Raw genomic sequence first — 15,157 nt, forward strand, 5'->3', positions numbered from 1 at the left:
TTTACACGTTTACGAGGTAAATAATTATCTATAATTATTATTTTCGCATTAACATTAGAACCACCGAGCACTTAAACCGGCTTGTGAACATTCCTTTATAAAAGTAAGAAGTGGGGATTTATTAAGACTTTAATTGAGTAATATTTTAGCTTAGGTATTACTGAATCAGGTTCTTTAATCATTTCTTAAAGTGTCTGCACCTTTGCGGTAATTGTAAAAGAGAAAATTAGGAATTGGTTGTTGTGAGCTACCTGATAGTTCTAGTGTTAATCATAATTTGAAATGGATTAATTTAAACTGCAAATATTAGATTAATTTCGAGGGTTTTCTAAAGTTATTTAGTTCTATTGGTTAGTTCTAGCAGAATATTCGGGGTAGCGCGTCGAGTTGAACGTAGCAGTGTTAAAAATTAATTTAGCCGCGGCGACATGTTTCTTATTTTCCCGGCGACGGTAATATTTCTTTATTCGCCGGAATGGAGGAACGCTGATCCTCGTAATTTCGGGGACCCGGGTTTTTAAGATCACGAAAAAGCGTGTACTCACGGCGACGCGGCTCTCTTTCAGTTCGAGTCTCAGAGCCAGAGCTTCCCGCATAAAGACATCGGGATAATGACTCGAGAGAAATGCTCGTTCCAATTCCTCCAATTGCCAACTATTAAAGTTCGTCCTGCTCCTTCGCCTCTTGCTCGAGCCGTCGTCCGATTGGTCATCGCATCCTGAAATAATAAACATATTTACGGTTCCGCCGACTTCGCCAAAAAATTCAATCAGCATTCGTTTTACTCAAAAGCCGAGGAATTTAAAACTACCTTTTCACAGGAAGTGTCCATTAAATCTCGGCACGCAATATCGATTGTTGCCCGTTCTTTGTTTTCAAACGGGAACGTTCAACGTAACATTATTTTACCAGTACAGTCGCGTCGATATTGCTACCTTCGATTATAAATGATTCTAAGTCGATCGAATTTTTGCAGAATTACTGACATACTATTAGCAGTATATTAGACTAAAGAAAGTCAGTAGAATTCTCCATCATTCGATTGAATAACATTCTTTATATCTCTACAATCCTCGCTTATCAATCATGCAAGAAACATCGTTATTTCCATTCTGCAAAGATAAAACAAATATTACAAATATTACTTTCTTATCGCGCTTTAAGACAATCTGTAGTCACTTCACAGATCCCAACAAACGCGTCCTCCATTAATAAATTACAATCCATCCCTGACGCAAGGAATAAACAATCTCTATATTAACAAGGTAAACCGAAAGTGCTAGCGTACAATTCGTAACAACCAGCCATAAATATGTTATCGTATATTCCCCGTCCCGAAATAAAAGCGCAACGTTCGCCGGAGAAATCGATGAAGATAAATCCCCCAAGAACCGATGAATTCGGTTCAACGATTCCGTTGGACACGAGAGAACTTGTCTACCGCGGAGCATCCCGGCGCAAGAGCAGCAGCAGTGGCGCAGGGGAACGGGAGCTTATCGCCGGAAAATTGTCCAAGTCTCGGTATCGTTCAGCCCAATCGTCTCATCGTAGATAAGGGAAGGAAACTGAATCCCGGGCATATTGAATAAACATGGAATTTCAGTGATTTTACGAGGGCCGTCTACCCTCGGCCGTATCTGCGACGAGGATCAGCGGGTCCGCGGATTGTTTTGGCAAGAGAGATCGTTCGCCGGTACGCGAGCAAGCTCAGATACGTATGCTAATGCCCCGTGCCCGGCGGAATTGAAAAAAGATCGGCAATTATGATTGACTCGGCAATAGCGGGGGCCGTTATCTGAATCGCGCGGGATGAAATAGCACGAGATGAAACGCGCTACTCCCGCGGAACAGGAATCTCCGCGGGGAAAAGAGATTCTTAGGCTCTCCTCTATGCAGATTTAATTTCCGTCCGCGCGATTGCGCACCGTTTCCACGATATTCGAACGAAATTGATAAATCAGTAGAAATCGAAAGGACGTTCCCTCGAACGACCCGCCGTAATTTCCACTGGTTTCAATATCGAATTACCGCCGACGGAGCGGGGTTACCTATAATTTTTATCTCATCCGTCGCGAGAGAAGCTCGTGGAAAACGGGCGACTCGAACGGACGCGCAGGCGATATCACCGGTGAACTCGTGGATCGAAACGGTTAGATCGAATGGGACGCCGAGGAAACGGGGAAAGAAACCGGCGGGAGCGTGGAGCGACTTTTTGCGCGGGTTAATTACATTTGAAGGATCGATTGGGAATAAATAATTCGATATTTACCGCGGCGCTGAATTGATTTGACGAGCTAATGAGAAGCTCTATTCGATTCCTATTTTCGACGTTTAATTTGCCGCTCGGCTTTCCCGGGGACGAGCGGAGGCTGCCGATCGCTCGATCGCGGAGGATGTTAATCCCGGGTTGATGGAGGATAGTCGCGCGTTTCGTTGGCGGATATTTAACGTCTAATGGAAGGACCTTTTTATTTTTCTCACGGGGCACGACGTTATTATCGGGAACAGCGATCGAATCTGATGGATGGTACAGGTAGCGGATTATTAAATAATTCATGAGGGAACGAGTTAAACAATTTTCACGTCCGGTAGTCGCCTCGATCTATTTTTGTCGTGGCGTAACACGGTTTCCTTCTTCGTACGGGGAAGTCGCTCCCGACCCGATCGCCTGTTCGCCGCATAATGAACCTGACATGATGATAATCATTCGTTTAATTCCGCGGCTGAATCGTGACACGATCGGACACAATGATCCAGCGCTATCTTTCCTGCCTGCTATCTCTCGATTCATCTAACAAGGACGCCGCGTTTATCGGGAAACAATGTTCTACGATTAATTTTGTAACAGTGTAATTTCTTAGCCGGCTCGGAATCTTTTAACGGAGGAACGTAATTCGACCGCAATCAATTTCTACGAAGCTCGCGTTATAATTGTAAGGTGAAGATTAAGTACGGGGTAATACAGAAATTCGGAAAGTATCCGACATCGAGGAGCATGTGTAAGGGTGTGCGAAAATCGTCCGCAGAAATCTACTTTGTAATGAGTTTCAAACCGGTTTCCCGTGGCACGGCGAGCCATGTTTCTTTAGTCTCCCATCGTTAAACTATGAATATCAATTATATGTTTATAACTAAATTCGGAGTCCGATATTGAATAAAATACACCTATCCTACAATAATCTTCTCGGTCGATCGGTAATCATACGAAACCGTATTAAATCCCATAAAATCGAATACCAGACGAACGAATCGCCAGCTAATCGAGAATACTCCAACAAATCTTCACTCGTTAATTACTCGAAGCTGCGACCAGCCCGTCCAAATATTTTCCTCCGAAAATTACAATTTCCCGAAAATACCCGGAGAAAGTAATCGCGTGATGCGACGGATCGCCACGGCTAAATCGAAATTCCGAAGTTCCGGAAGGCAGAGCCAGGCGTTTATCTGCATGACGATGATCCTTCAAGCTGCCACCGTTGTACAGCTGGATCGGTCGCTTATTATGGCGGTAGAGATTATCAATAATGAGCGGACCGATCGATATCCATCGTCGTCTCAATTGGCCGACTCGCGGCGCGGCGCGCGGCGGAGGGGGCAGGAGGGAGACACAAGAGGGTAACCGGCAGATAAATAGAGTCTAATTACGCTGATTAATGCGCGGCCCTCATGATTTCTTTCCTACCTCCCCGTCAGCCCGTGTACGACGACGACACGGCCGATTCGCAAGACATTATCGTCGATTGGTTAATTTTAATTGGACAACGAAACCACGACGAGGTCCCGGGCCCAGCCGAGCAAATCGAACGGCCGCGATGAATGGTACCCGCGTTTCGGACAAAAGTAATTTTTGGCTCGGCCCGATTCGTATCGGAGAATTCTTTTAACGACTATCGCGGAAAATGATAGGCTTCACCTACCAATTATTTTTCTCATTGACCAATCAATGATCAGTAATGAGCGCGGACTCGAAAATTGATAGACTATTGTACACGCGAGTAATTACAGTTATTGCTTCGATATTTAATTAACGTGGCATTCAGTGTTATTTATAGGACGTTCGCGAATAAGACGAATAGGTTGATGTTTTGGTAAATGATTTTCTTGCCGTCGTTTACGATGATCTCTAGGTTCGAGACAGATTCGATTCGCCAGAGATCACAACAATGCGGCGTTCGGCGTCGCAGACGCCCGCTCAAGTTGGCGCCACTCGATGAGCGCTGATCATGATAAATGCGAAATAAATTGCTACGCGTTAATCTGTATAGTCGGAGATTATTTTGAGGTTCCAGTCTGTGTAATCTTCAATGTTATTACAGTGTGCTTTTTTCAGCGAAAAGTTCATTGCTGCAATTGCAGATAATCGTCTTGCGTTCTTGTCGCCTGTTAATGTGTGTATAAAACATTCACCCCGCGAGAAAGAAACGGTCTTTATCGGTCGTTTGATCGTGTTTTTCTTCGACAGATTATCATTAATCCTCAAAATGGTTAGTAAATTACACTCGCCTAGTTTGGAGACTCTAACACGTCCGTATAATAATAATACAGAGTGCAAACGGATTCGTGTTTTACAAACGAAACAAGATTCCTAAACGAACAACGTTAAATGTTCCGATTTTCGAATCGCCCGCGCAAGATCACGTGTCGCTGCATGAAAATGGCGCGTCCGCCATTTGCCGGCGAAGACGATAATGCCGACTAAACGCGTGAATATGTTTGTCGCGGAAAACCAGCTAGTAGCGTAGAAATTACTCGGCTCTTGGCGGATTATGAATACAAATTGCGTCCCGTCCCCGAGATAATTTTAAACGCAGGCGTAATTTATTACGATAGAACCACGACGTCTCTGTCGAATACCGTCTTCTGCCCTCGCGACGCCATCAAGGTGGTGTTTAAACTAATTGTCGCTGCGCGCGGCGGAGCAATTTCCGTCGGGGCCCTCGCGCGTCGCGTCGTAACGAAAATTCCGCCACGTGTTGAAAAAACTAATGCAATGTGACTAAAAGCTATGAATACGAATCACCGCGTAGAATACGATCCGGCGGCGCGCGGAGCCGGGCGACGCAGAAAACCATCGGGGACACTCGACCGACACGTTTCTTCGATAAATCCTCCGACACTTGGAATTACTTTGATCGATCCCTTTACGCAACTCGGTAATTTGCCCCCTCCGACGCGGGACACTCCCCCTCTTTAGACGTTAACAAACCGAATTACACCATGCGCTCCTTAAATGTTCGCAAATTGCTATACTCCGGTAGATAATGGGCGAATGTTTTGCAAGTTCCGAAGACGAGCGACGAAGTGTCCCGATGTAACTTGAACGGATTCGTTCGGCAATAAACGGTCGATCGAGGTGTTCGAAGCTCGGAGCTTGTTCCATGTCAACTTCGATCCTCTCGATTATCGTATTTTTTATACCTTTTCGATCCCTTCGTGATGCTGGTAAAACGCAGAAATTATTTCAAACTGATTTCCGCGAAACAAGTCCTGAGAAACGAAGGAAATTAAAAGCTTCAAATTTAACCCTTTGCACTCGAGAGGCGACTCCTAATCGCCAGATGATTTGACACAGGAAAATTATAAATTTTGGTATTTATCATTAACCTTCGTATACTACATCAATACGTGAAATATTAAAAGGAAATAGCTTTGTCCCGTAATTTATGTGTGATTTCTTGATAAATTTATTTTAAAGAATCTTGTCTAGATCTAACTAGAAAGTATTGAATATTTCAAATGAAAAACTTTCGAGTGCAAAGGGTTAATGCGCCTGTTTGTATAAATATACAGTATCTAATAGCGATGATAACGACACTGATCCACTTTCCTCTGTATCTATCGAACTACCAACAACAATGCAAACGTCTGAAGAGTCAGCCCCATTCACGGAACGGTGGAAACGATTTCGTTTTCAATAGGCCGGGTTTTTAGAACACTTTGAAACTTCACTAAAGAGTACATAATGATTCGGAGCGGCCGAAGATTACAAACCGTCGCGCTAACGAAGCCCGAACGAGACGAGTGCGCCGCCCAAACAGGAACCGAGCGGCAATTTCTATCCGTTCTTGCCGATTCGACCGACTCCCGTTTGGCTTCGGTTTCCACGGGTCTCAGAGAATAAGACATCCTGCGAGCCAGGGGCACGCCGTAGGGTCGCGTGCGCCGTTAGGGGCCCAACATGGCTGGAACGTATCATCATGCAATTACGCAACGCTAAGAACGCGGCTGGTCATCGGGAATCGAACGCAGACCGCCGTAATAATCGATCCGGGATCCTCGACCGTGACATACGCTGCTGCATCCGAAATTGCTCGTCGTAGACCAATTAACGAGCATCCCCGGGGCCGAAGAAATTTCGCGCGCACCTTCGTAATTACGTTAATGTTAATGTTTTCGATGCCAACTGACGATGGTCGAAAGATCGTTAGAAAAGTTATTTTCGTTGTTCGGGATCAACCTGCATGAACACGTTCCTCGTTAAATATTCTCTTAGTCGTCGGATTTTTCTCATTTGCCCGCGAGGCAGATGAAGAAATCCGCAAAAAGGGCAGCTGAAACTTTATGTGACGATTCCATGGTAAATACTGTAGACCCGTAGCGACGGTGCCAAGATGGTTTCAATAATTTTAATCGTAAGGATTTTAATCTTGCCTAATGACTCGAGAATTTCGTAAAACACGCCGACACTTTATTCGCCGTACGGCCGATAGCTGTCCCTAGACTTTTCTGATCAGGCGATCCCCAGGCGACTATATACGATTTAGCCAGATAATATAAACAGGCCTACGGCAGTATTAAACAGTATTAAAGCGTTAAACTGTATTTTTTTTCGAATAAAAGAAAAGTGGTCGGAAGAGCATCGCCCACTGTTAGCGCGCGTCTTAATCCAATATTTTATTTAAAGTTTGATACGGTGATCATCCCCGTCGTTTCTAATAACTTCCAACTAGAAGTAGAGTAATCAAACGGCGAGCCTCCTTTAAACAAAACTTAGAAAAAACACCGTGCCTGTGTCAGTGCGTGTGTGTGTCTTTTCTTTCTCTCTTTCCCTCTATCCGTCAATCGTCCCTTACTCTCTCTCTCTTTTCCTTTCTGCGTGTCTCCGTTCGAAACGGCATCGATCCGGACGCCTCGATTAAAATATTTTAATTAAAGATCCCCGCGTTTACCCGTTACGATTGCGCCGCGTCTTATTAAGCCCCGCACAATGTACGGGGTTGGAAAATGGGAGCCGGGCTATTAAGTTTAATGTCATTATGAAGGTGTCAAGGCGCGGCGGCGTCGTAAAACGTGACCACGGAAAAATATTCCACGCGCATCGCGTATTCGGCCTCCGGTTAATTACAGTTTAATTGCATGTTACGTCCCCCGGTAACAGACAGCCGATCGTGTTCTTTCATTAAAAGATAGACCGTGGCTGGGCCGTGTGCGCGAGCGCGCGCGCGCGCGCGACCGCGAGTCGTGTACTTTTATTCGAGATATAAAATCTCAATTTTCTGCCGATCGCCTCGTCCCCGTCCACCGTCCACGAGTTCAAGGAATATTCGACGACTGGGACGGGTTCAAGACGGCGAACGCGCGAACGATCACGCTCCCGGGCGGTTTCGCGGGAATTTATTGCGGACGCGCCCGCATGAGACAGTTCGCCGAATGGCCGACTCGGTGTCGTCTGTTTTCTGGACGGGATAATTGCCGGTTCATTGTACTTCTCGCTTGATGATTGTTTGCTGAGACGTTGCGACTTTTCGTAAACGAGGTTTTCGAGGGTGTTGCGATTGAGACGCATTGAGGGTGGATTGAGACTTCCTCCTGGAATGTTTAGTGAGGCTTTAGTAAGTTTGTAGGAAGGGAATAGAAAATATCGTCTTGGTAGAACATGGTGGAATATAAAAGAATGGTAATTGATTTGATTATTAGGGAATAGATTAAAGTTTCCTTCGCTAGCTCAATGTTTCTATCGAAACTCGACGAAACAGAGTCATCGTCAAACTGTAACAACCTAATATTAAATTACGACTATCAATATTTGCGACGAATACGTAGAATCTACAATCCCACGAATCTCTCCTCGCAACCGTGAAATATCCCCTAAACATGGTCTCGAATAAAATCCAGAACAATTAACGGAATAATTGCGTGTCGGATGGAACAAAACTGAGAAAACAGATAACCAGCGGAGAGGATGGCGTCGCGCACAATGGAACCCGGGGTCAAAAGTGGCGTCGGACGGAAGCGAGAGGGCTGTGCCGAGAATAAAATCGATTCGTCGGAAATTCGCGGTCAGCTTCTGGCTGCAGTCTTCGCGAGGCGCACGGTTGCACGTACTTTAACAGCATTTACGGCGGATGTAATTTAGAAGTGAATTTCGAGTTTCGTAATCACCGGTTTGGCGAGCACCGGCGGAGGACCGGTTGGCTGCAGGACGCAACCCTCCATTTAGAGGGTAGTCTCTTGTTAAGTGAGAGTCAACGACGTCATTAGCGTTAGGAACGACGTTCTGGCACCCCCGAGACCGGCACTTTCTACACGGAAAAGGGATGCAACACGAATTTCCACGGTGACCGTGCCCCGCTCGACTTCTTTCTCGTGCGCGCGGCCAGTTCCCGGGTAAACGCCGGGGCGACTGATTTATAATGATAAATTACAGGCTCCGCAGAACATTTCTGTATTATTTGAGCGGTATTAAGCGATCACCCCGTGACAGGTACGCTCCCAGAGCGCGTTTCCACGTATTTTCTTGCGTTTCTCGGTACCCGCGTGAATCATTCGGAAATTACAGTGTCATTTGAACGGATTTTTCGAGGCGTTTTCATGCACGATCAAAGAGTTTCTTTCCATTAAGTTTTTGCTCGACGCGCAGCGCCGGTGCCGCGTTAGTAATTTGTACAATTAGGTGTGTCATTTCATTTATAAGTGTTCGCATTACGCGTTGCTTACAGGATGATTAATAGCGTGAATGTTAAAATTGGAAGAAACGATAATACTGTTGTTATTAAGCCCCTTCTCTGTTCGATTCGAAGTTGGAATAGGCTCGAGGAGAAACGTTTAGCGTTTCATTAGAATTAGAATGATACATTATATTCGTGACCCAACGCTTCGCAATGTTTTTCGGAAGCGATCCCCGATTGAGCTCCTGGTTCGAAGAACGAACACATTTTCACGTGATTCAATCCGTGTTCCTTTCGCGTATTAAAACTTTTTTCAGCGATTTTTCTGACTGGTTTCTTATGCCTCCCCGGTGTAATTTCGTGCAAGCCCGTGCGCCCTTCGTTTACTCGTTTACTCAATTTTCGAGAACAATTATACCAAAATGAACATCAACCTATCAACATCGAAGTGGACGAGCAGCCATTAATAAGACCAAGAGATGTACCAATCGGGCCGCGGAATTAATTCGAAGTCCCGAAAAAGTATAGCGACGCTCGGCAGCCCGAGAACGACTTTCTCCCGGGGAACCGTTTACGGGGAACATTTTAATTACAAGCCATTCGACGCGACTCGTCCCGGTGCCGCGCTCGCCTAGCGGACAATTAATTTCCCGCAACAGCCACCTTATAAGCTCGTGCATACAAAACGGGTCGCCGGTATCTCGTATCTGCCGAAACATTAATATAAACTTAATTGCCGCGGTGTTTAACGAACTGAAGGATCCAGCCATCCATTAGATCATTTCTCCACCTCACCGTCGGGCTCGATCGGCGGGACCGTTCTCTCTTCTATTCCGTCGTGTCGTAAATTCGTGTCGTTCTTCCCAGCGAAATTCATTTCGCTACGGTGTTCGATCCGTTAAACAAATATTAGCCGGCCCGTCTCCGAGATTCCTCGACGAAATCGTGTTATTAAATTATCCGTTAGTTTGGACGGGAACGTCTTCCACTTGTTCCTTCGGGGACATTAGGGAACTAATTGAAAAGAGCAATGGTCGAATAGAAAAATCGAAGCTTCGTAGAAGGGATGATAGGAAGCTTGGAAAACCGGTTAGAAATAATAATACTCGAGCGACAGAATAAAAGTATAATAGAATACTGGAAAATACTTAAACAAAGACAAGTACAAACTGAAAACCGAGAAGGCCGTCCGAAAACGAACGTACTAAATTGTATCAAACGAACTAAAGAAAATACAGCGCGCAAAGGAACAAGAATAAGACGCTTGAAAACAGGATACAAAGCAGAAGCGACTAAAATAAAAGCAAAGAAGCGAAAGTTCACAGAAACGCATCCGGTGATACTGAGAATTACTCTCGAAGTATTCGAGCAGAACAAAGTAACAATCAGGCGATACAAAGGAGACAGAAATTCCGCTGAAAAAGCAACAGAAGTTCAGGGAACGAGAGGAGGGAGAGAGAGACACCGTAGAAGGGTTGAAGTAGGCGACCGTCGTGGAAAGAAAGAGCGAGAATGCCAGCGAACAGGAGCGAGCGAAAGATAGAGACTGCAGAGGGAACAAGATTATTAAGTTGTAAGGCGTTAACTGGCATAAGGCGTCGGTAGGTGGATACGTTGCTTGCGTGCCAGACTGACTGCATTTGCATCTAGACGCCATCAATCCTCCTGACGCCCGGTTACAGTGCCCCTCCTCTGGCCTCGCGAACACCCTCCGGGCAACCCTTCCAGGGCCTCCCCTCGCCCTTTTCGACGGCCGAGTGCCGCCGCCGCCGCCGCCGCCGCCGCCACCACCGCTCCTCCGGCCGGATGATCTTGAATTAAATATCGGGAGTAATAAGACGAGAGCCGGTCCAACGTATCGCGGTCAGCGTGTAACTCGAACGGTGGTTAAGGGAACGATGCGGGTTGCAACAATTTGTATGCGAATTTTTGCGGACGTGAGCGGGTTACGAGAGTCCCTTCCGTCGTTTACGTTTCCTTTATTGCTCGATTATACCGGTGCGCTGTTATTAAAATAATTTCACATTTGTTACGTGCTCGCCGAGCGTATATCTACATTGTCACCGACAATGAGACGTTGGGATTACACAGGAGTGTTAGCGTAATGACTTTACCGTTGGTTGATCGCGTTTATTATCCGGGCACTTGGAATAGGTCGGGTCATTCGTGTGTTCCGTAGATGAGTTTGTGTTTTACGGCTTCATTCGGCGGTTGGAGTGATACTTTGTACTTGGTATGAAATACAGTAGTATTTCGATTAGTTTTAGATTATTTACGTCGTCGATTCTAATATATGCTGGTGGCAAACAACGTTTGAAAGAATTGAGGATTGGATCATGTGTAGGAAGGTGAACTACGGACAGTCGGCTTGCCGATTTCTATAACAATCTAATAAATATGGCAGATATTCTTATTTTCAACCGTTTCACTCCGTGATCCTCTTCGCCTTGGACTACCCTAAGTATAACAGGTAATGACCGTTCGTTGTGACAGAGTGTGTCATAATGAATACGTAACACCTGTCTCCTGTGAGTTTGTTTGCTGAAAGTAACGCTTCGCGTTTCTCTGTGTTTCTTGTATTGATAATGGGATTCTCGAGTATTTAGATAACAGGAGAATTGCACGGTAGACTTTCTTACCTGCGTTTTATTGCGCGAATGTTTTTACAGTGTTTCCAGAGACTGCTGGGAGGAGACAGTTGCCGAAAAGATATTTATTACCCGAACACACGGGTGTACCAGTGTGATTTAAGGCGGCGGGTTTTAGCGATCGTGATCTTATCGGCGGTATCGAGCGACGACTAATCCGGAAACGAAGCGTGCCGCGACATGCGACACACTCCGTTTGATACCGGCGAAATTCGTGGCGTATTAAAGGTGAATTAATTAAGCGAACGTCTCGGTTGACACTCACCGACAGAGAGGAGCGACTATGCGCCGTCGACAGGTGCAAGCCAGTTGTCGCGGAAAGTACGTCGGCTGGGGCTGTTAAATTAATGCCTTTGGCTACCTTCGATTGACCGTTGAGCAGGCATCCGAGAACAATAGTCGATTTGTTCTAGCTCCACGGATTGAAATCGAATTGATAGGCTTCGATTTCCATAATTTCATGTGGAACAATTTCTGTTCTTCTGTTCGATGTTACGGTAGAATCCTAGGGAATTCGAGACTCTTCAATTTTCCCCTGTGGCGACGGTCGTTTCATCTTTCAGAGAGATTTGGAATTTTTAATTAATATTAACTCGATATGAATATGATGATTAAACGAGGAAGAGAATGGCGGGTATGCTAAAGGAATGCTCTAATCGAGGAAACTTTTTCGGTTACGTAGATTCTCACGAACTAATCCATGATTTACATAAAGATTCGCAGTCCGAACGTCACCTTGGATATTCCAGATATTAGAAACCTCAAATTGATTGCTAATTACGTATACATTTCAAAATTCAGTTCCATCCCACCAGTCTCAGATTGATTGCTTCCTGAAACACTGACGACGGGTCACTGGACCTCTTCTCCCACTCGGCCCCCTGAATACTAATCGAGCTCGACGAAACGAATCTGAGCTGTCGGACGCCGGAGTGACTGACAGTCGAATGGAACACAGAGGTAGGTCACATCCGACTCACACGTTGCCATTATATTCTATTTCGACAGCCGGAATACAATTATTCAATAATTTATGCTACGAGTATCAATATCGTCAACCTCGTTCCATCGTTCCACAATTAGAAACTTAATCCAGTATTTGTATTTTCGCGTTACACTTCAGAAAACACCTTACTTTCACCCTACTTTCTTCCCACAGTCAAAAAACTCGACATCCATTTCCTCTAAACAAAAACGATCTCCTCGATCCCCTCGTTTCCTCAAACAGCCATTGCCACAGCCCATTTAAACCAATTAATCACAATACCGACATAAACAACATACCATAAACCAAACAATCTAAACCAAATAGCAATCCAACCATCTACCCAACACCAACAACACCAAATACCCCATTTCCCCAAGAAAACAAAAAACAAACCATTCTCTGACATAACCGCAACTCCAATGACGAATACCCGAAAAGTGATCTCTCCGAAGAAAAGCCGCCTCGGAAAGTCGTGTTCGTTCGAGGACCGTTCGACGAGTAACCTTATCTAGCCAGGTTTTTCTCGGCTGGTCTCCCGAGAGAGGTGGCTTCCTCTTCCCATGCATTACGCCGCGCAGCCACCCCCGGAGGGGTCCCTGGCTTCTTAATGCCGGCTATACGCAGCCAAGGATTGCACGCGAAGGTATTAATATATAATTAACCGGCCTGGTTGTAGATCGTATCTGAAAACCTCCTTATCGACCAGCAGGCCGCCGATACCGGGGCTACCCATATTATGCGAAGACCCTTTACGTGGCTTCGTACCTCGTTCGACGAGCTGTTGCGCCGCTGCCGGCGTTTATTTTTCGCCTTTCTCACTCACTCCTCCACCTCCCCCCGAGCCTCCTCGTTCTTTCCTGCCGTTTCTTAGCCCCCGCTTCTCTCCGGCCGTTTTATTCGAGCTTCTTCTCCTCTTCTTCCTTTTCTTCCCTCCCCCCTGCGCCCTGTTTCCCCCGTAAGACGATGGAACACGGCGCAAGTTCCTGCCTCGAAAATCGCGGAAAATTGCCGGTACCAGGCTTGTCGATAACTGATCGCTGCGGTTTCGGCGCGTTGTCGGCGCTGCCATTTGCGGGTTATTTAGCGGGATCGCTTGCGCCAGTGATGGGGTTATCTTGGACACCCGATTGATCGGTGTACGGCTTCTCTATGGGTTTCTTCGGGAGGCTGTTTTGAGGTTGATTGATTTATACGGTGGATGCGTTAGGCATGGTGTTTTTGGAGATTTTGGTGAGTTAGTGAGGTTGTTTTGATTTGTAAATTTTGGAACCTTCGGGGATTTTCTTTTGGAGGATTGAGTATTTTTGGGTATAACGTTGCGTAGAGTTTGAAGATTTGTACAGTGGAACGAGGAAGATTTAGAGATTCTCTGGATGTTATGTAATTTGGGTTTCATAAGGAACGTGTGTTCTTATTGATTTCGTTTTCTTAGCGAATGTGGTGAATACAGAATTTCTAATCGCCTGTTACATGTGTATATGTATATTAACATATGTAGGTTGTGATAAGAATATATTAGTAATCATTTCATTTGATCCGTAGAAAATGTCTGTTTCGACAGCTCTAATGAAACAGGCGGAACGGGATTTTAGCAGATTAAACAGAATCATTCGGTTCGAATACTTTCTTCGCCGATAATAAGTCGAACATGTCGATTTCTAACGTTGTTTACGAAAGAAAAAAATGAGGAAGAGAATCAGAGGGACTTTCTAAAGAAAATTAGAAACTAGTTCACGAGAGAATTTATCCTGGAGGTCTTGCCAGCGAAACATCAAGAAACGTAGGGAAGAAAAAGAAAAGAAGTTCGGTTATCAGTCAGTCGTTAACATGCTTGAAAACAATTAAGGCCTAATTATATCGTGCGCATAATTGCCGTATCCTTAATTCCCTATGCTTCGACAGTCGAGAAATTACCTCGCTGAGCAAGCGAAACAATTATCCGTCGTACAAAAAACAATGTACGAACAATTATCCGGGGCAGAAGTGGTGAGTCGATGGAAAAAGAAACGCGATAATTTTATTTCCGTGTGATCGTGGTGGACCCGTAATTAAAAACGATCTCGCGGGATCCGTGATCCCCTATCGACGGGATCTGGAACGGATGCGCGTGGAAAATTCATCGAGCGTGCAGATCATGATTTTTCTAAATTAACACATCATATAAGATGAAATATAAAATATTAATAAACATAATATCAAATGCAAATACGTATTAACGCGTCTGTTAACACAACATGATCCGATAACCATCTTTCGGATAACGATATCCCGTTAAAGTAACAAATTTCCTGCGTAGAATATTGGAAAAATTGAGCCAGACACAAAATGAATGTAATATAATTTGCTAAATTTCTAAATCCTTAGATTCTTGAATCTCTGAATTCCTAAATTCAAAAAATTCAAACCTCCATATTCCAATATTCCAAAAGTCCTCAACTCCTGAATTTTAATGCAACGTTGTTAGCGAACGTGTTAATGTATGCATATAATGTTACATTACATTATATACACCTATACAATAACATTTTTTTTCGATCGACCGACGTTTGCGTCTCTATCGCAACGCATCTCAGCCATGTTCCTGTAATTTCAGTTGGCTCTGGGCAAGATCGATACGGTCTTTAATCGGCGGT

At 45.0% G+C, this 15,157-nt stretch overlaps 1 protein-coding gene across 1 annotated transcript in view; it reads right to left on the minus strand.

Annotated features, from left to right (window-relative positions):
- LOC116429294 (uncharacterized) overlaps positions 1 to 15,157 on the minus strand; it is a 49,357-nt gene that overhangs the window by 10,642 nt on the left and 23,558 nt on the right. Inside the window, exon 2 of the mRNA XM_031982076.2 lies at positions 546 to 718. Within this exon, the coding sequence (XP_031837936.1) occupies positions 546 to 718 (173 nt within the window). The remainder of the gene's footprint in view (positions 1 to 545; positions 719 to 15,157) is intronic.

This window comes from Nomia melanderi, chromosome 14, assembly GCF_051020985.1.
Source record: "Nomia melanderi isolate GNS246 chromosome 14, iyNomMela1, whole genome shotgun sequence".
In the NCBI taxonomy this organism is placed as follows: domain Eukaryota; kingdom Metazoa; phylum Arthropoda; class Insecta; order Hymenoptera; family Halictidae; genus Nomia; species Nomia melanderi.